A 20,833-nucleotide genomic window follows, 5' to 3' on the forward strand; every position below is an offset into this window, starting at 1 on the left:
CACACGCCACGGTCTTGCACCGCTTGAATCCAGCGGCTTCCTGAGACTCGTTTGATGTCTGGCCATCTATAATAGTGGGAGTCTTCCAACGCTGCGCTTGTTACCCCGCGCTATTCGGTGCGGAATAGCGTGGGGTAACAAGCGCAGCGTTGGTCAGGCTGTGTGGGTGCAGATTGCCATGTCGACATGTCGCGAATTACTATACTTTAATAATTATAATACAGGTAATAAAACATCGAGATTTTATTTTATCAAAATAATAAGCACAGGTCTCTGCTAGATCGGGGTAGTAAACCAACTCTTTGTAAATAATACCTACTTTTTAAATGAAATCTTAAAACCGCCACTATAGCCTATTATGGCCAATGTTACCCACTTTGGCTGTAACATCGTGCATAAAATATAACCAATCTCCTTGGTTGTATGTAAATTTCTAAACGTAAAAGTCACGAATACAGCTGACAGCTGTCGGTTTATGACGTTGTCAAGTCAACAACATTACATTGTCATTATTTTCGGATTTCGCTCACATTGTGCAATAAATTCTTGATAATTTCTTACTGTAATCGTATTGATTTATATCTAAAACCATAACCTTACTCATATTAATCTATTTAAAAAGTGTACGTGTGAAAGTTTGACCAAAAAACATAAAAATGAGGCTGGTAGACTCGACGAAGTTATTGGAACTTCAAAACAAACCAACAAAACTTCGTAATATCTGCATCGTGGCCCACGTGGACCATGGAAAAACTACTTTGGCAGACTCTTTGATATCTAGCAATGGCATCATATCGCAGAGAATGTCAGGCAAGCTTCGTTACATGGACAGCAGGCCAGACGAACAGGAGAGGGGTATAACCATGAAAAGCAGCAGTATTGCCTTGTATCACGCTTTAGACAAGGAGGAATATCTTGTGAACCTCATAGACTCTCCAGGGCACATTGATTTTTCAAGTGAAGTGTCTACCGCAGTTAGGTTGTGTGACGGGGCCATTGTTGTGGTAAGTGTACTTTATACTTACAAACAAATTACTTCCTATAAATTATGTGCTATAGTTACAGCTGGCAGTTACCTCGGTCAGCATATTAGTCTGGCCGTTCACATGGTAACGCAGCCAGCGTTCTGGGCACCCTGCCTCATTACAGTTGTACAGATGATATTTTTGGTTTGTAATTTTAATATTTAATTGTTATAGGCTTAAATAAAAAATAAAATTAATAACTTAAACTTCAATAAAACAGAATTTATACACATTTTCTAAAGCAAGTTGTTAATTGATGCTTGTTTGCTTATACACTTGCAAACGTCCATTTGTTAAAGATATTGTGCCAGATATTAACTATCGGAGTATCTGTAAAATTAAGTAAGAGACAATATCAAAACTAAGAGAATAAAATAAATTAATACAATAAGAAAATTGTCAATCTTATTTTTCAGTTCAAGGATAGAACCAACTTCTGCTTATGTAAGTTCTGTTAAACTGTGTCTAGCTAATTTCAGACCTTTTCAGAGCTCTTAGTCATGAAGTGGTTACTGTTATATTTCCTTTGCAAGATATAACTAGTTGTGCACATTCTGAGGAAACCTACTCATGATGGTTTTGTTGAACAAAATTGGTTCCATATTTTGCAAACATTTTGTTTTTATATCTTTGTTTGATTTATTTAACATTTGAGTAAATGTTTCGATACACATGATCTATTTTAAAGTATTTTTTACAGTTTAGTTTTTTTTACTTTAATTTACACAGGTGGATGTTGTAGAAGGTGTATGCCCTCAAACCAGACTGGCACTAAAACAGGCATACTCTGAGGACATCCGGGCAGTTCTAGTACTGAACAAAATTGACCGCCTTATTGTAGAGATGAAGATGACAGCCTTAGATGCCTATGTGCACATAACTCAAGTGATGGAACAAGTGAATGCTGTTATGGGAGAGCTGTTTGCCTCTGAGGTGTTGGAGAATGAGGAGACTTTGATTGATAAACAGGTAAAAATGGTATAGCATATACTATATATCATTTACTTACATATTGGTTATAATGCCCATAATATAAGGCCCTGCTATTTGTAGTGTGAAGACTTAACACTGGTTATTACAACTAGTTACTTTTGTGACTAATAACCGTTGTCCCGTCAATGTTGTTATAACAGATTTTGACTGTACATAGTAAAATTTATTATAAATAAAGTGTGTGTCTGTTACCTTTCACAGTCCATCCTTAACTGATTTGGACGAAATGTAGAACAGACATATATCTTGCATATTAAGGAGATGGACATAGTTTACTTTCTATTCGGAATAATCAAAGAGTTTCCATTGGATTAAAAAAAAATAAAGCTTCATCTAGTCTAGTTATGAAATAAAAAAGCAGTATATCTACCTATTTCATCTTCAGAGAAAAAAGTCATACAAAATTATGAAAACAACGTAGATATTACTCATAAAGGTAGATACAGGAACGTTTGCTTTCTCATTCACACTAAAAAGAGAGCACAGATAAAGTTACTAATGTGATAAACAGAGACGCAGCTAACCTATTTTTTTGTTCCTTATCGTGTAACTGGTTTTTTTCAAGAATACATACAACTTACATACAAAGCATGCAACTTTAGTTGCAAAACAAACTTTGAGAATTAGTGGCGTAATTGTATTTCTCATGAGTTATTTATTTGTTTTACATAAAAAACGTTTAATACAAATATTGTTGATCGGTTAATACAAATATTGACTACTATACAATGGTAATAATTGTCGTGTTATTCATCGTTACGTCGTGCTATCGCTATCTCATACGCGGTTACACAGTAGGTACTTAAATCTACCTATTATTCTATATACGGAAAACAATTTTATTACACTAACCAAGAGTGTGTGGTGTGATTAAAGAATTGACAAATTTTGTCAAAATTAGTCAAGCAAAACAGCTGTGAAAAGGTAACACACATTTTTTGAGATTTATAGTATGTAAATATTATTAGTCTGGATAAAAATATTTTTTTTTTGTCATTTGTGACTAATCACTCTCCACTTATCTTTACTTATAATAAATACATACTTAATAGTCATCAATTATTTATTTATTTATTTATTTATTGGCCTACAATATTTGCAGCCACAAAAACCAAGGCCTAAAGAAGACAACAACTTCTATGACTGGACCTCCGCTTTGGAAGATGCAGATGATTCTCAGTTATATTTTTCACCAGAACAAGGCAATGTGGTATTTGCGAGTGCTATTGACGGATGGGGCTTTACAGTTCATACATTTGCTAAGCTTTTCTCTGACAAACTTGGTAAGTTGATATTTCAGCTGTGCTAGCTCTGCAGTTTGACATCTGTAATATGACAATCATAATCACCTCTGATTGGCTAACACTCTCTGACTATTGGCTAAACTGCACAGTTGCAGCAAGAATACATAAACTCAGCCAATTACAATATTATAGTGATTGTATCAATGTGATAATCACAACTTTTGTGATAAGGTGGTTTTACTTTGTTTATCATTTAAGCTTGAATTTACAACAGCACCTTTAATCCTCATTTCCTCTACGGAACTGCTTATATAAGCTGTGCTGCAGTGGTACGCGGTTACCGTCGCGCTTTGGAATGTGACCTGTTTCATACAATTCTAAGTAGCCCGTACCTACTGCAAAATTTCATCATAATATGCTTTTTTTAAATGGAAATTTTATAGAATCACACAAATCTGCAGGTATAATTGTGTTTGTGGAATTCCGCAGTGCAAGCTTACCATAAACTGTTACCGAGATGCGACGCTGAAGTCACGTCCTTTCGTAATCACGCACCGTAGTTTATGTGTGACTAGGGCTTTTCATAACTACATACATTAATATTCTTTAAGTTTCTCAATTAGTGATTTGTGTATCATGAATCTACCTTTTTCAGGTGTAAAAGAAGAGTTATTAAGAAAAGTTCTGTGGGGTGATTTCTATTTAAATTCAAAAACGAAACGCTTTATGAAAGGTGCACAAGAAAAAGCAAAAAAGCCCCTTTTTGTACAAGTTATTTTTGATAACCTTTGGAATATTTATGAAACAATTATTTTAAGGAACGATAAGGAAAAAGTGCCTGTGATCTGTGAAAAGCTTGGTATTAAATTAACTGCTAGAGATTTGAGGCACACAGACAGCAGAATACAACTGCAGTCACTCATGATGCAGTGGCTTCCTTTATCTAATACAGTATTAGACATGGTGTGTACAAAACTTCCTTCACCCAAGGAAATTTTGCCAGAAAAAGTTGAAAAATTAATGTGCTCACGCATTCGAGATTTCGAATCTTATCCTGAAGAAACGAAAAAACTCAAAGATGACTTCCTAGCCTGTGATAGTAGTAAAGATAGAAATGTGATTATTTTTATATCTAAAATGTTAAGTGTTGATAAAAGCGCGTTGCCTGAAAACAAACCTAAAACACTAACGCCTGAAGAGATGGCTCTTAGAAGAGAAAAGGCCAGGCAAATGCGTGAAGAACTTAAGAATAATGTGAACTCTGAACCAGTTCCTATGATAGAAAAAAAAGAACCTGAAAAGGTTTTAAATAATGCAGAAAAGTATGTAGAAAACGAAAAAGAAAAAGAAGATGAAAACACAACTGCATTTATAGCGTTTGCTAGAATATTTAGTGGTAGAGTTAAGAAAGGTGACACACTGTACGTCCTTGGTCCAAAACACGATCCCTCCCAAGTACTTATTAAAAAAGACTTTCAAATAGACCCCAACAAGAAATTGAAAGATTTGCAAAGCGACGAACATATTACATGTACAGAGTAAGTTTTGACATGTAGATGACAAGATATTTAGCAATAAAATCATAATTTTAATTGTTTGAATTTGTTTTGCAGGGTAAAATCGCTGTACATATTAATGGGTAGAGAACTTGAAGAAATCGAAGAAGCAGTTGCTGGCAATATTATAGGTAAGATATTTATTAGCAAAAAAATAATAATAAACAAAGTAAAAAAGATTAAAGAAAATATATTTGTAGTCCATATAAAAGTGTTTGTCAATCAAATAGTTTTCTCTTCCACTTTTAAAATAGCATATCCATATAGGCATGTAATGCCTGTTATAAATGTGTCTTTCAGACTGCTAGCTTATCACAGAAATAGCTTGCATCCCAAAGAATGGACATAGGCTACTTTTTATCCCAGAAAATCAATTATTTTCCACAGGATTAAAATAAATCCCGTATAAAGTTGCGGATGCCCGCAACTTTATCCGGGTGGATTTATCTAGTTCAAACTAAATTATTATAGTATAGGCCAGTGGCGTGCAGCTCATAGAAGCATAAACGCACTGCTTACCCTCATTGTAAGAAAACAATGCTTACTTTTTCATTATAACCTGCCGTAAAACAAGTTCATACCTAAATGCATACCCTGGCTTGAACTCCTGTGCACGCCACTGAGTATAGCAGCACACAGCTTAATCAAAGATTGATTTAAGATTTGTTAAAAATTGATTTAAATAAAGTTAATTTATGTTGTAAAATACAATAATGGTTTGCACTTTGCAGGTATTGGTGGTCTAGAAGACCACATACTAAAAACGGCAACTTTAAGCAGTACAATAGCATGTCCAGCTTTCAGTGAGATTCAGTTTGCCGCTGTGCCAATTTTGAGGGTCGCTGTAGAACCTACATATCCCTCACAACTACCTCAATTAGTTAAAGGTAGGTTTCCTTGTTTGGTATCCATACTCGAAAGGTGCCAAACAGGACTTATTACCAAGCCTCCACAGTCCGTCCGTCCGCCCGTCCATCCGTCCGGGCGTCCCTCCGTCTGTCTGTCAGCGGGCTGTATCTAGTGAACCGTAATACGTGGAGAGTTGAAATTTTCCCAGAATATGTATTTTTATTGTGTTTTTTTTTGTAATTAATTAAAATAATATTTTATAAGTAGATATGCAGTACGTGCTGCCATCTACCGTAGCTTCAAAAAACTACATGCATTTGTCTTCGACCACACAATCGAGCACACCTATTTGGTAGTTAGTGTTATAGTTTGTCGCTAGATGTCGCATTGCGACGCTTGCCGATCATTGGCTAGTGTGGAATTAATTACAGACAAGATTATAGGTATATGGCACGTATGACCTACCTACGTATGATGTACCTACTGTACAGGAAAATTAATTAAAGACTCAAAATAAGAATAGTGAATACAATGGAAGGTGTTTATTTTACACTAGCTGATGCCCGCGACTTCGTCCGCGTGGATTTAGGTTTTTAAAAATCTCGTGGGAACTATTTGATTTTCCGGGATAATAAGTAGCCTATGTCATTCTCCAGGTCTCTAAGGTTACCCATGCAAAAAATCATGTCGATCCGTTGCTCCGTGGCGACGTGATTGAAAGACAAACCAACAAACAAACACACTTTCGCATTTATAATACGGGCATAGATAATCTAAATACATATATAAAAGTAAAAGCTGACTGACTGACTGACTGATTGAATGAGTGTTTGATCTATCAACGCACAGCTAAAACTACTGGACGGATCGGGCTGAAATTTGGCATGCAGATAGCTATTATGACGTAAACATCCGCTAAGAAAGGATTTTTGAAATTCAACCCCTAAGGGGGTCAAATAGGGGTTTGAAATTTGTGTAATCCATGTGGACGAAGTCGCGGGCATAAGCTAGTTTTCAACTAAGCGCGTACAGTACATGGCCAAAAGTGATGAAACATCGGCTTTTAGAATGACATTTCATTTTTGTAGAGCGTTTGTCTCTGTCACTCATACCTATATGACGCTTTATCGATTTCAACGACCGAGACAGTGCTCTACAAAGCTGTCTCCTTCTAAAGATCGATGTTCATCACTTTTGGCCGCGTGCTGTAAGTGCGCTTTCAAATTTTCAATCGATCGCTCGACCGCCCAATTTTTGTGGAATTATGAGTCGTAAAGGTCAGATCCGACTGATCAATTTCCATTTTCCACCGAAAACTATGCTTACTTTTCTACAGGGCTTCGACTACTAAATCAGTCAGATTCTTGTGTTCAAGTATTATTACAAGAGACAGGTGAACACGTTTTGGTAACGGCTGGAGAAGTTCATTTACAAAGATGTCTTGAGGATCTCAAGTAAGTACAATATCACCTCACTGTTGTATAAATGTAATTGAAAAATACCCAACCCTACCCAATGCAAATGCGTCAATAATCTTTAGAAGTAGTACCTAGTACCACCTTACTCTTCTCTATCCTCTATGCTCCCCACACTCCTTCGTACCTTAAAGATCGCTTCATTTTTCTTGGTTCTGCCGATCGCGACAGGAAGTTGCGCTCATTCACAGATAACAAACTCCAAACCCCACGTAACTGCACAAAATTCTACGGGAAATCTTTTACAGTATATGTTGTACAACTGTGGAATGCTCTGCCCAAAAATATCCGGGATTCGAAATCCTTGCCCATATTCAAAAATCGTCTTAAAGAATTATACTTATCGATGCCATAATAGTTATGTATATCTATGATAGTTATGTATGTATTACTGAAATAGTTAATTATATTATATAATATATTATACTACTTAATTTTTCTGTATTGCGTGTAAGTACTATCCAACACCTAGTTTCTCCTTTCACCAAAGGTTTCCTGGTAGAGATTGCTGTGAGCAATAAGGCCGCCTTTGCATACAATTATTTTTTAGTGTTAGTTTCTGTAATAGTTATGTGATATTTTTTGTGTGCAATAAAGTATTTCTATCTATCTATCTACCTATCTAGTAGAAGTCTTTAGGAATCTATAGAAGTAGCAAAATACCTGTGGCGTCTCCGTTAGTTACACAAATGAGGCAGCGTGAGCATTGCCATGTCACAAGTCTATGAATGAAAATGTATCCAGTACGCGGCAGAAAATAATGTACATCAATCTTTAGAATGAGAACTCGGCTTTGTAGAGCGTTGTTTCTGTCACTCACACCCATGTGACGTTTTGTCGGTCTCAATGACAGAAATAACGCTCTACGAAACCGCTATCTCTTTCTAAAGGTCGACGTACAGTATTATCTGCCGCGTACTGCACGTCACTAGTCTCTTGTAAATAAACCGTGACTTAATTGGTTTTTGCTTCTAGGAATTTGTACGCAAAAATACCAATATCAGCTTCAGAACCAATAGTGCCATTCAGAGAAACGATAATTGAACCGCCAAAGCTCGATATGGCTAACGAAGAAATTGACTCGCAAAACATCGATAAGGCAAACGAAGAAGAAAAAGATCCATTGATAACAATACACACTATTAATAAACAGAGTACAATAAAAATAAGAGCTAGACCTTTGCCAAATGAAATAACCTCATTACTCGACAAGTCTTCCGATTTACTGAAAGCGATATCACAGCACATAAAAGCTTTACAAGGATTGTCTAAAAACGATCAATTAGAAAGCACATTTGAAGAAATGCAAGTAAACGGAAAACATCAACTCTCAGATAGGATGTTGAAACTTATAGAGGCGTTCAAATCGGAATTGCAAAGTATATGTTCCAAATTAGGGCCCGAATGGAAGGATGTTGTTAAACAAATTTGGTCCGTGGGTCCTAGGAATTGTGGTCCAAATTTGCTTTTGAACCAAACGCCGGATTACAAGACAAAGTATCTCTATCACGAAAAAGAGTTAAAGGAAGACCTTAGGTTTGAGTATGAGAGTAGTTTCGTGAATGGGTTTCAGTTGGCTTCGCTCGCGGGACCGTTGTGTGAGGAGCCGATGATGGGGGTTGCGTTTTGTGTAGAGGAATGGACCTTAGATAAAGGGGAAGAAGATATGGCTTACATTTATGGACCTTTGTCAGGTACTTGTAAATCAATGTACTCCATAATGTTCTCAAAGGTGTGTGAGTGAAGTCTTCCAATCCACACTTTTCCAGTGTGGTGATGGCATTTTCATTCTGAGAGGAGACCCGTGCTCAGTAGTGAGCCGCCGATGGTTTGATGATGATGATGATGATGATGTACTATGACTTGATTCTTGTCACTGTAAAGACTATAGCGGGCTTCTAGTAGAAATATTTTTAAGAGCTAAGCCGTCGTTTCAATCTTTGAAAAAAAATCGCAAAAATCTATCTCCTGCGCGGTAAATAGAATATTTAGCCTATGTCAATTGTTCAGCGATTAACATGTTTGGGCAGTGCAGCGCCGCGGTAGATATTATGACCTAATGCCAGATGGGAAGGTCGCGACACGCTCTAAGATAAATTCAAGTATCCACAATCCTTAGCAATCGAACGACGCGGCGCTCCATAACTAGATTCTAATCCATATACGACAAAAATAAATATTGGTTATCTGTAAGTTACCTATGCGTTCACTATCGTTCATCTGATTGAGTTGAAACTTTGTATATTTGTTGTTGGGACTTGTGGAAAGATTTTTGACAAAGTACCATCAATAATAACGCGCGAGTCGCATTGCAACGCTTGCCGGGTATTAGCTAGTTTGAAAAATTCGATCCTAATTGAACTTTGTTTTGAACAGGTCAAATAATGTCAGCAGTTAAAGAAGGCTGCAGAAAAGCGTTCCAAGCTCAGCCACAAAGGCTAATGGCGGCGATGTACTCCTGTGATATTGTCGTAGACCAAAAAGTATTAGGTAAGTGGTTAAACAAAATTGTATCTTATTTCAACAGGTCAAGAAGCATTTTTCCAGTGCCCGTATTGCCAAAATGTGTGCGATAATCGCAATGCTGCTATCACAACTCTATTGGCATATCTTGTCACTACTCTATTGGCATTAAAGACGCAGTTTAAACAAGTGTCGTTTTAGCCAATAAAACTTGAAGACACGCGATGGTTGGAAGGCGATACATGCGCATGGCTTTGTAGCTTGTGTAGAAATATGTATGAAAAGCATTTAAGGTAAGCGACAGTGACGGACGACGTCGGCGACATGGGCAACAGTTTGTCGAGCTTCATACACTTCCTTGTATAATAAACTAGAGAGTACTAATACATCGATGTACCTGCATAGAAATCATATTTTTGAAAGGTTCGAAAATATCTTAGCCCTTCCGTCCGCTGTTGGTGGTTGCCTATGCGCCATTTTTTGTACGCGCGTATCATGAGCGAGATAGCACGAGTCTCTCTTGTTCTTGTGTTTAAAATCTTAACGTCAAGCAATAAGGTATGCATTTCATTGTTGGTTTAAGTCGGCGTTCGTTGTGCTTTTGCACAAACAAATTAATTTTGCACAATATGCAACTTATAAAAGTGGTGGTATTGTATAGTACGCGACAGGTCGAGTTAGCAATCGGGATATGAGAAGGGGGAGTGTGCGGGGCGTCTCCACCCCGATTGCCATCTCGAGCTGTCGCGGACTATACACGCATACGTGCGTGTTCTATTTTTTTCGAGTAAAACAAGATATTTTAAGTTTTCAATTAGTTTTATTTGTTTTTAATTACAAATATTGTAATTAACACTACTATTTACAAAGCGATTCGTCTAAGTATGGTTTCAATATAAATAGTATATTAAACTAAGACTTAATAACCTATAAATGCATCGAAATACACAAAAACCACTGAACTTGTATCACATTGTTTTGTGTACTTTTAAATATAAGTATTTCTTAAATAATATTCACCAAAAAAATCGCCATTTACATTGGCGATGACTAAATCAATGATGTTAATTTTTTTACTTAAATCTATGGCTGTCTTTTCCTGGCAGATAATCAGTACTTAGTATTAAATAATACTATTAGAATACGTCTTATGGCTCCAATTCACATTGGCCCAGTTCGTTCGGCGAGTCCAGGCCATCGTGTAAACGCTACTTGCGAATGTTGTCAAGAATGAAGTCCTACATAAGTTTCCAACTCTATCAGCGCTGCCCACATGCTATACCCAAATGTACGCTAAGTAGCCATTCACACGGCAATAACATTGCACGTTTTTAGGCTAAAATCTAATTGAATACTTGTGGCGCGTATACTCAGTATAGAACTGTTTCCACAGTTAAAACTTTATACGTTTCTTTTTGCAGTACAAACAACGTGTGAATGGTTCTATACTCAAAGTGTGCGCTATACGTATTCGGTAAGATTTATCATGCAAAAAAAGTATCATGCAAATGCCGTGTGAACTGAGTCTAAGTGGCTCATTACACTTTCGCCTGATGCTTTGGCCGAATGCGTTGGACCAATGTGTACTAGACTATAAATTAAAACATACTGTCGAAAAAAAGGTACACAATCTTCATTACAGTCTAACCACGAAATGTAAATCGAGTATTTCTCAGGCTGAGTAATTGTTTCAATACTACAAAAAATGTATCTAACCAACTATTATAACTGGTATAAGAAAGCTAAAGCGTATTGAAATTAAATATCGTCTTAAATACTGTTTCAAGTTTTCGTTGAGCTCAACGAGGCGATAATACTACGGCCATCTTGAACCCAACCTACTTTTTACTAACAATAACATTAGTTTCTTCTTAATTGATCCAATGTAACGATCGTGCCAATTCTTTTACTTTATACCATGGGAAAGGCGGGTATTCTGAAGTCGTTCGCCTCACGCGTGCGGCTCTAGATCTCCTATTGTAGTAGTTTGAATCTAAATAACTATGCGACTGGTATCGGTTGTAGACTGGCTTGTCGTACGAGTGCGGTTGAGAATAGTCCACCTTGTATGTGCTTGTTGTAGTGCTTTGGACGCCAGCGGGAAATCTGTTTGAGCTGTAACCTGAAAGTGAGAAGTGTCACGTTAATAAAACAACATTTTTTGCTTACTTACTAATATTATTTTACAATACATAGAGACCAAAAAAAGGCTTGATTTGCTATAATCCACCGAAACAGGCCAATCGGTATGGTATGTGCAACATTCAAGATGCACCACCTGCCCTCCCACTACTAATGCCGTAAAGAAGCAGGAAAAGCAATAATAAAGTTACCGACAGAAGAAAGTATCCAATATTCATGATGAAGAACTTCTACAACAATTCTTTTAGATAATTCAACTTTACGACAATCCTTTTAGATAAGTTGGCCTTTGCTCTAAGCTGAGCTATAAAGCATTAAACCCCTTAGCTTTATTCGCTAATACGTTCGTAAATCACCGCTGCAGGTTTCATAAAGTACCGTGTATTAATGCAGGCGATATGGACGTTTCTAAAAAGGAGATAGTACTGTGACCTGTGTCCACAGAATTCAGAATAAGTACAGAAGGTACATAAGGCAAACGAGACCTTGTCGACGTCGCAAATATCCAGAGAAACAGTGCGCCGAATCATTTATATAGGAATTACAGTTTTATGGATGCTAAAGATATGCACTTTCGAATAATTTCTGTACCTAATGAGTCAGTTGTTAATTGGCGACACGAACCTTAGCACTAAAGTTTGACAACTGGAGTGACGATCGTATTCACGTAGTTTGACAGTTGCATTGTCACAATCACAACTATCTGAACCATTTCTATTCTTCTTCTCAATCGTTCACTCTTGACAGAGTGGTCGTGGCTGTGAATTCTTCACTGCTGCTCGTGCGATCTCCCTCCAGCGACTTCTATTGGCGGCATTATGTGCACACCATTTCTATTAGCTTATTTAAAATACAGTGCCTGTGACTCACCGGAATGATAACTTGCAGTCGGACGCACGCACATCATGCCGTACACTCTTATTCCCGGTACAGACGCGTACGTCGGCTGGTCGTGAGACATAGGCCCCTCTGTAAGATTAAATAATCTTTTATCTCCTAACAAGAACAGTATATCTTTTGTCGAAAGAGCACTACAGTTACATTTTGTCTTGAAAGTTTTATCTCGTAACTCTTTTTGCAGCGCTCTAATAAAACAAGTAGTACAAGATTTGAGAATTATTACTGTACAAGGCAATTTATTATTTTAACTCCGTTCTTTACTTGGGATTGTAAAATGTTGAAATTGTTGTAAAAAATAAAATTGTGTGCACACAGCAATGAAATTACAGAATTTCTGAAATAGCTGTAGTTTTTCAACTTTTTTCAAAATAAAACTGAAGTTTTTTTGTGATTAAGTGATTTGCAAAAATTTCGCTACATTTAGAGTTTTTTCAGAACTAGTAAAGCCTAACTGAATTACTTGCAGAAAAATAAAATAGGAAAACAATGATTTCTTAAGTTGCGAGTAGAAACTTATTTTTATAAAAATATAATAAGAAATTATAATTATATAAAAATAAATGTGAAAAAAGTTAATTATGTAAAAAGTTTGAAACTTACCTAGTATATGTGTGTCCGGACATCTGCATATAACTAAGTAGTGTGATTTGCCGGTCCTAATGTTTTGCAATGCTAAAAGCGACCAGTCCCTCGGCGCGCGGCATTCTCGCATCTCCGATACAGCTTCGCATGTCTTCACCAGTGTCACCGCCTTCTTTGCGTACTGCAATGTAATTGAGATTTACTGTCTACAGACCTTATAAATCACGGAACTCTTATCTAGTACAAAGACAAGTTTTGGTCCCTGCCCGTTTATAAAAGTTATAATATTGAATCATTATTCATGTCAGGTCTATGCAACATCTTGTTATAAAGGACACTTTTGGTATATTAGATTTGATCTTGTTTTACCCACGACAGAACAGAGATGTAACGAGTGTTGTGTTTGGGGTAGTAGGTTTGCATACATCAATGGAGGTTATTTCCTAGGTATATCTTACGGTTATAAGACTATCTATAAAGTGCTACATCATAAACACTTGTTTTTAATTAAATTCTATAATTAGGTAGGTACCAGTCACATTCCTTGAATATGCACCGAATCTTTCTTTTATTTAACATTCTACTTATTTTCACACAGTGTATTTATTTATCGGGAATTTCCAACCTGGACTAGTTGTCTCAAGCTTAGTAAATGACATGTCATTAATGAACAAATTACCCGTTACAAGTCTTGCGTTCGCAATTCAGGGAATCTATCTATTGACGATGCCGCCTCACCAATTAATTAAAATTCCAGACTTCCTCTGTTACGGAATGATGCCTTTTAGGGCAGCTAAGTTACGCCGTTAGGTTTCAAGTTCTATCTCACCTTCTTTTTGGAATCCGTGGTAAGTCGCGTGGTATGCAGGTCGTCCGCGTTCAAACTGGCGGAGCAAGGATCTCTATATCGAGCTGGACACGCGCATAATGGTTGCGTATAATTCAACCGCACGTACACCGCGTTGCACACCTGAAAGGTTAAGCAAGGTTATGTAGTGTAACTAAAGGTATAAAGTGCAACTAAATAATTACATATTCTGTGATATTAGTCTTTGTCTGATTACGTTTGCTCCGTACTTTTGTTTACGGGAAACGCTCTTAAATCTCTCCAATTCTCAATGTATACAGAACATTGGACAAACGAGATGGATAAAATTTTCCCCAGGCTGAACTATGCCTATCATGAACTTAATGCCACGATTGCTAAACAACATGCGACTTTTTCTTCTTAAAATAGAATTTTTTTACTATTAAATGGCAGACATATCATCTCTGTACATTTATTAAATGGCACATATATTATCATCTCTGTACATTCTGGGGCACGCCTCCATACAATTTTTGTCCATCTCCTTTAGTTCAACCGGCTTATTGTTTGGAAATAGTAGTTTTTTTTCTTTATCACAGGATGCTGTTTAACTAGTAAGCCACTAACTGGTTTAAGCACTTTAGCGGTAACATAAATACACAATTTAGATTTTATTCAAGGGTAAATAAAACCTTGCAGACAAAGTAAGTCACTTGCAAGAGAGTAAAATTATATGACTATTAAAGCTTTTATGATGAATGGCCTTGTATTGAAATAAGAAGTGCTTATGCTATACATTTTATACGTGAATAAAATATTTCTCTGAATAGAGAAATTTCATTACCTGTTGAATAGCGCATTCCGGTAGTAGATAAATGTGTTGATTGTGAGGATAGTAATGGTACTTCGTAGGCTTTGCGAGCACTGAAGTAGATCCCGCGGGCAAAGGCACCGTCTGAAAGCAATGACATTTCAAATGATAAGCGAATACATTGCAATGATGAATGCTCTTAGGCTAAATGGCCCGAGAGCTCGTAGAAAATATTCAGGAGGTGTTTGATAAAAGATGAAAGCTGGTATGGTGCTTTTTTGTGTTTCATCATTAGATATGGCGAATTCGATTTTCCAGCTTGTTCTCGGTGAGGATGTGTTTTTGTCTTTATTCTTGTATTATTTCAAAAAACAAACTAACATGCTTGTCAGTTGTCATTCTATTAGGTCACGGCAGACTCTTGTGCTACTTCGTTTTTATATTCACTAAGATATTTAATTACATATTGTGAGTAAAGAAGAAAGAAGAATATTTTCAATATCACCCTTCTTATTCTGAAAAGAGACTCTTGTTCAATAGTGAGTTATGATGGCAATGATGATTTTCAGCGTCTATAACGCCACATCTTCAAATTTCCTACGAGCTCTCGGATTCAAAAAAAAAATCATAATCATATTACGATCGTCGGCGTTCTTTATGTTCGTGCAAAAATGTATAGGGCCATCGAAAGCGTTAATTCATGTCTTGTATAATTATATCAACAATGATGAGAAAAGTTGCGAGGTCGTCGTCACTTCCCGTTCATCTTTTATGAATTGACTACGCGTTTTAAGTGAAGTTCATTCAATTAGCTTTTAATTGAATTATTGCCGTTTCATAAATAAAATTGTAGTTTGAAAAAGTTCTTAATGCATTTTATTGTCTAGAGCTTTTTAATTCGAATCGTAACAGTAATTTCGAAATTCAGTGTGAAACCGTGTCCCAAAGGTTAAGTGACTGACTTTTTACATATTTTGTATAGACAAAATGCCAGAAATCAGATACAAACTTTATGAAGACGACGCTCTTATTAAGCATTAAAAATCTTTCATTCGTTTTGGAAGATTCGTTGTGGATACGCATAGAAACAAATTTGCTAGAGGTACAATTCTTTACGATTTTTTTTGTGTATAAATATCACCAAAGAAGCACAAGAAAATATCAGATTTTGCAAAAACGATCAATCATTGTACTTAGGGCAGTTTCAGACTCGTTATTTTTACGCGTTTTGGCGTACGCGCGCTATATTTCGCGCTTCAATAAACCGAAGATGCGCATGCACTCATTCTGGCGTGTTCGTTCGAACCAGTGGATGAGTCAATATTTATATGTATAGATTGGCGTCTTTCGTGGTTCACGTGTACATGCGCGCTTATAAGCGCGTCTTCATGATACGCTTGTAACAATTGGCAGTCGTATACTTACGTGCGTACAAAAACGAGCTTGTACGCCCAAAACGCTAATCTGAAACCACCCTTATATCCCAGATTCCGAGAGAAGTATGGAATAGCTACCGTGGCGATTCAGATTAACCGTTACACTTGTAATCATTTATTCTGTAAGCAATTATTTAGTTCACCTGCTGTGTCATTCGTATTTGATAAATATCGTCTCAGCTGATCATGAAATCAGATCTGTTGAGCCATAAATTGACACAAGATCGAATGAATTTTTTTATCAAACTTATTCATATCTATATGATTGTACATCTATGTTTTGTTCGCTTTATCAGTAGCAATTATCATAGTAAACCACGAGGTTTTAAATTTAAAATAACCAAATGAGCTACAACTTCTGTCAAACGGAACACCTGCCTTTCAATTGATTGTTATCAAATCTGCATATTTAGCCAATATTTCTACCATGTAAATATAGTACGCGACAGGCAACCCCTGCTCAAACCCGGTGCGGGATAGCGTGGGTGACATGCGGGTATGCGGGGCGTCTTCCCACCTCATACCCCGATTGCTATCTCGACCTGTCGCGCACTATAGATTTAAGGTCTAATTAATCCTATCTGTAATAATTAGCATGTTACTTAGGATTTGTGTACTTATTTGTCTAAAATAGGTATGGTCTTTCTTGAAAATTGAAATTAACAACGGTGCTAAGTAACTTTTAGCGATAGTTACGGTTAGATTGATAGTTAATTTGGGCTGTTTATATTCTCTAATCAAGTTTAAAATAGATTTAAATAAAACAATTTCCAAGCCTTTGTAAAAAGTACGGCCCAGTAACATCCCAGTAACTTGAAAAATACTTGAACAATTATTTGTAACCGTTACCTATAGAAAATCGTGTTTGTTATTGAATAAAGCACCCGAAGTCAGATTCGTTACTATTTCTTGTTTGTAATCGCTTCGTTTGATCTCACTTTTTTGTAGAATCGTTGACCGTTCTGATTCAACTCTTGCTTTTAAATAGAATGGTCCCTATAGATAATTTTATTGTCTAATCTCTTAAGATTTTCTTGCGGCTTTCACTTTGCTGTACTGCAAAATAAGGAAAAAAAGGTAAAACAGCTTTTTTCCTTATTTTGATATGTTTCTTCTAATTAATTCGTTTATTCATTTCTCTAATCAAACTTAACAAGCAAAACGTTTTTTTAACGTGTTAGAGTTGGTTGTACCGTTACTTTTAACAAAGTTCTTGACTCAGTGTCGGCTGATATCACTTCTGATAAATAGGAAAAGTTACGATCGATCTAGAGAGAGTACCAAAGTTGTATCCTGCCGCCTGCGGTATGTATTTTTTCTCAAATAAAGCACCGGACGTCACGTTCTAGTTCAACGATCGAAGCTAGCTTTTCGATAGAACAATTTAATCGTAACGCCTTTTACTCGATTTTTTAATCCGGATCGTAGCGCATCGTGTTGTCAATTACATGTTTTTGTTCTGGCTTTAAAACTTTGTAAATCGATTCAACCGTCTTTAGACCCGTTACGTAAAGCAAGGTCAGAATCGGTATGAAGCTAGATCAACCGATATGTTTACCTAAAAGTTTTAATCTTCGGTTCGCGATCTTGACATGATCTGAACTTCGTGCAACCTGCAATAAATGATCTCGATAATAAGGTTCATTGCTCCGTGTAGCTAAATAATAGCGATTGTTAATTCTGTATTTGGTGTCTCCACTATTAAATATCTGTTTACAGAGCTTACTGTTCTTTTCAGGGTTCCGTACCTCAAAAGGAAAAAAGGAACCCGTATAGGATCACTTTATTGTCTGTCTGTCTGTCGTGTCTGTCAAGAAAACCCGGGTATAGGGTGCTTCCCGTTGACCTAGACCTAGAAGCATGAAATTTGACAGGTAGATAGGTCTTATAGCACAAGTAAAGGCAAAAATTCGAAAACCGTGAATTTGAGGTTACATCACAAAAAAATTTATGATTTGTGTTCCCGACCAAATAATAATTAGTTTACTAAAGCACATCAAGATGGCACTGTCCGTCATTAACTTGCAAATTTTTACTATACTGCCTTGAGATTTCTTGTACGATGGTGCGGAACCCTTCGTGTGCGAGTCCGACTCGCACTTGACTGGTTTTTTTTTGTTTTATTGCAGTGCAAAATAAATGAATTACGCGCTCATAGATCGTAAGTTGTCTGCAGGAAGATGTTAGATTTACGCCGTTAGGGAAAACTTTTTGTATCTTAGCGGTATACTTTTTTGATTGGATTTAGAGCAGTTCTTTAAAACGTTTCTTCAACGCTCGCAAAATATAATCTTTTCGAAACGTATTTTTCTTCATGACTTTTGTAGTTGCTTTGCAATTTTATTAAGTCCTGACTGACTGACTGATTGATTTATATATCAACGCTTTAAACCCCTGATCATGACATGAAATTTGGAGAGTTCTTTGTAAAGAACTTGGTATCCACTAGGAAAGGATTTTTCAAAATTCCAGCCCTGAGTGGGTTAAATGGGGGTTTGAAATTTATGCAATCCACGCGGACTAAGACGCGAGCATAAGTTAGTTTGAGATAAAGTTGTTTGCATCTTTGCAAAACGTTCAAGACTGACTGACTGATCTATCAACGCACAGCTCAAACTACTGGACGAATCTGACTGAAATTTAGCATGCAGATAGCTATTATGACGTAGGCATCCGCTAAGAAAGGATTTTTGAAAATTCAACCGCTAAGGGGGTGAAATAGGGGTTTGAAATTTGTGTAGTCCACGCGGACCAAGTCGCTACCATAAGCTAGTATATTCTAAATTGAAAGTCGTGCATTGACTATAATGTAGCAGAATGTAAGAAATGCTAGGTGGTTGTTTTTAGAAGCCCGCAGCCGTCGTGACTTGTATGTAAACATCATGTTTGTGTGTTACGTGCTGGCTATCATCAGTCAACACGATAATTATCTCGACATCGTAATCAAAAACGAGTTCAGCGGTTTTTTTTTTTTTTTTATTTTTTTTTTTTTTTGTTTATTTGAAAGTAATCAACAGCGTAAATACATAATTATTATTTAAATTTAAATCTAGGTATAACAGAAGGCCAAAAGAGATTACTTAAAATTATAATTAAACTATTTTAACAGAATAGAGTTAGAATAAATGTAGGTATATACAATAATAAAATAAAATTACAACAGTGTGTGTATGATTGTATGTGTGTGTGTATTTTATTTATATATTTTATTAATTGAAATGACTTGTTTTATAAACTCTTCGCTTTGTTTTTTTTTTGTGTATCGCATTCCGAACCAGTGGTAAATTAAACTAGTTGACGATTCAAAAGCACTTGTAAAAGTTTACTTGAATAAAAATATATTCTTTTCTATTAATTTCTATTGTATTCTATTCTATTCTATACAACTTTTATTTTATTTCATTTTAATTAGATGATGCCCGCGACTTCGTACGCGTGAATTTAGGTTTTTTTTAATCCGCGATGTCCAAACTCAACTCTGTACCAAATTTCTTCAAAATTGCGGTTCAACTGCTAGGCCGTGAAAAGCTAGCAGACAGACAGACACACTTTCGCGGTTATTAAATGTATTAAAGTATACCTACGTAATCTTTTAAATTATGTAATGGATATTTTTGATTTAAATAGAAAATAATACAACTTAATGAAATCTAAATTGTAGTGTATTGTATATTAAGCAGTAAAGATGTTTAAATTAAATTTACATTAAATCAAACCTTTTGTTTCACTGAAGCTGTAGAAGAAGACTAAAAAGTGATAGCTAATGTTATAATTCATGGAGCCAGCTCTTATGAAACACCACGTAGTAACAAACAAAGTGCCCTTGGTTCACCCGTTCGTTGCCCGACGCGATCTACCTCAACGCAAGTTCAGGGTCCCGCGGTAACCGCGTAATCACTTCCGATGCTAACTGATTCATGTACAATTCGACGTATTAACCGGTTGTTTATTACACAATTATGGCTAACGGAACCTGGTATCGTCGAGTGGAAACTATTGATTGATGAATATGTTACTCGGATTGTGAATCGATTAGTAATAGCTTGTTTTGAAAATGCGTGCGTAATACCGTAAGTACTTTGAAAAACGAAAGTTGTGGGAAAGATGTGACTGCTGATATGCTAAAAGAATATAGTAGGTATAATGAATGATTTAGGTTAGGTTTAGGTTTTAAAAATCATGTGAGAACTCTTTGTGTTTACGAGAGTAGCCTATGTCACTCTCCAGGTACCCATGCAACAAATCATGTCGATCCGTTGCTCTATTGTGACGTGATTGAAGGACAAACCAACATACCAATAAACTAACAAACCAACAAAAAACACGTTTTCGCATTTATATTATGTGTAGGTAGTGATTTGATTCTTAGGGTCCTACTGCACAGTTCACATGCGCAAAATAAACTTTATCTGAAGAATAAAGACATTTTCCCGATACCAGGTCAAACGAAAAACGTAAAATTATTCTTTAGTAAATAAAGTTTATCTGTCAGTTGTCAAACAGGCCCTGAGTAGTTTCCCTTACACAGATATTTGTTTCTTGAAAGTGT

At 36.3% G+C, this 20,833-nt stretch overlaps 2 protein-coding genes across 2 annotated transcripts in view; one reads left to right on the forward strand and one right to left on the reverse strand.

The window, feature by feature from the left end:
* The first annotated feature begins 499 nt into the window (after positions 1 to 499).
* Positions 500 to 20,833, forward strand: part of LOC117989940 (elongation factor-like GTPase 1) — a 149,973-nt gene continuing 129,639 nt past the window's right edge. Inside the window, exons 1-9 of the mRNA XM_034977338.2 lie at positions 500 to 1,004; positions 1,755 to 1,994; positions 3,121 to 3,301; positions 3,918 to 4,800; positions 4,876 to 4,949; positions 5,550 to 5,705; positions 7,004 to 7,121; positions 8,118 to 8,836; positions 9,519 to 9,632. Of these exons, the coding sequence (XP_034833229.1) occupies positions 657 to 1,004; positions 1,755 to 1,994; positions 3,121 to 3,301; positions 3,918 to 4,800; positions 4,876 to 4,949; positions 5,550 to 5,705; positions 7,004 to 7,121; positions 8,118 to 8,836; positions 9,519 to 9,632 (2,833 nt within the window). The 5' untranslated portion in view covers positions 500 to 656. The remainder of the gene's footprint in view (positions 1,005 to 1,754; positions 1,995 to 3,120; positions 3,302 to 3,917; positions 4,801 to 4,875; positions 4,950 to 5,549; positions 5,706 to 7,003; positions 7,122 to 8,117; positions 8,837 to 9,518; positions 9,633 to 20,833) is intronic.
* Positions 10,467 to 20,833, reverse strand: part of dsx-c73A (doublesex cognate 73A) — a 73,295-nt gene continuing 62,928 nt past the window's right edge. Inside the window, exons 2-6 of the mRNA XM_034977343.2 lie at positions 14,882 to 14,992; positions 14,059 to 14,199; positions 13,248 to 13,410; positions 12,618 to 12,716; positions 10,467 to 11,727 (exon numbers count right to left, since the gene is read on the reverse strand). Coding sequence (XP_034833234.1) covers positions 11,477 to 11,727; positions 12,618 to 12,716; positions 13,248 to 13,410; positions 14,059 to 14,199; positions 14,882 to 14,992 — 765 coding nt within the window. The 3' untranslated portion in view covers positions 10,467 to 11,476. The remainder of the gene's footprint in view (positions 11,728 to 12,617; positions 12,717 to 13,247; positions 13,411 to 14,058; positions 14,200 to 14,881; positions 14,993 to 20,833) is intronic.

The sequence above is a fragment of the Maniola hyperantus genome, chromosome 17, assembly GCF_902806685.2.
Source record: "Maniola hyperantus chromosome 17, iAphHyp1.2, whole genome shotgun sequence".
Taxonomy (NCBI): Eukaryota; Metazoa; Arthropoda; class Insecta; order Lepidoptera; family Nymphalidae; genus Maniola; species Maniola hyperantus.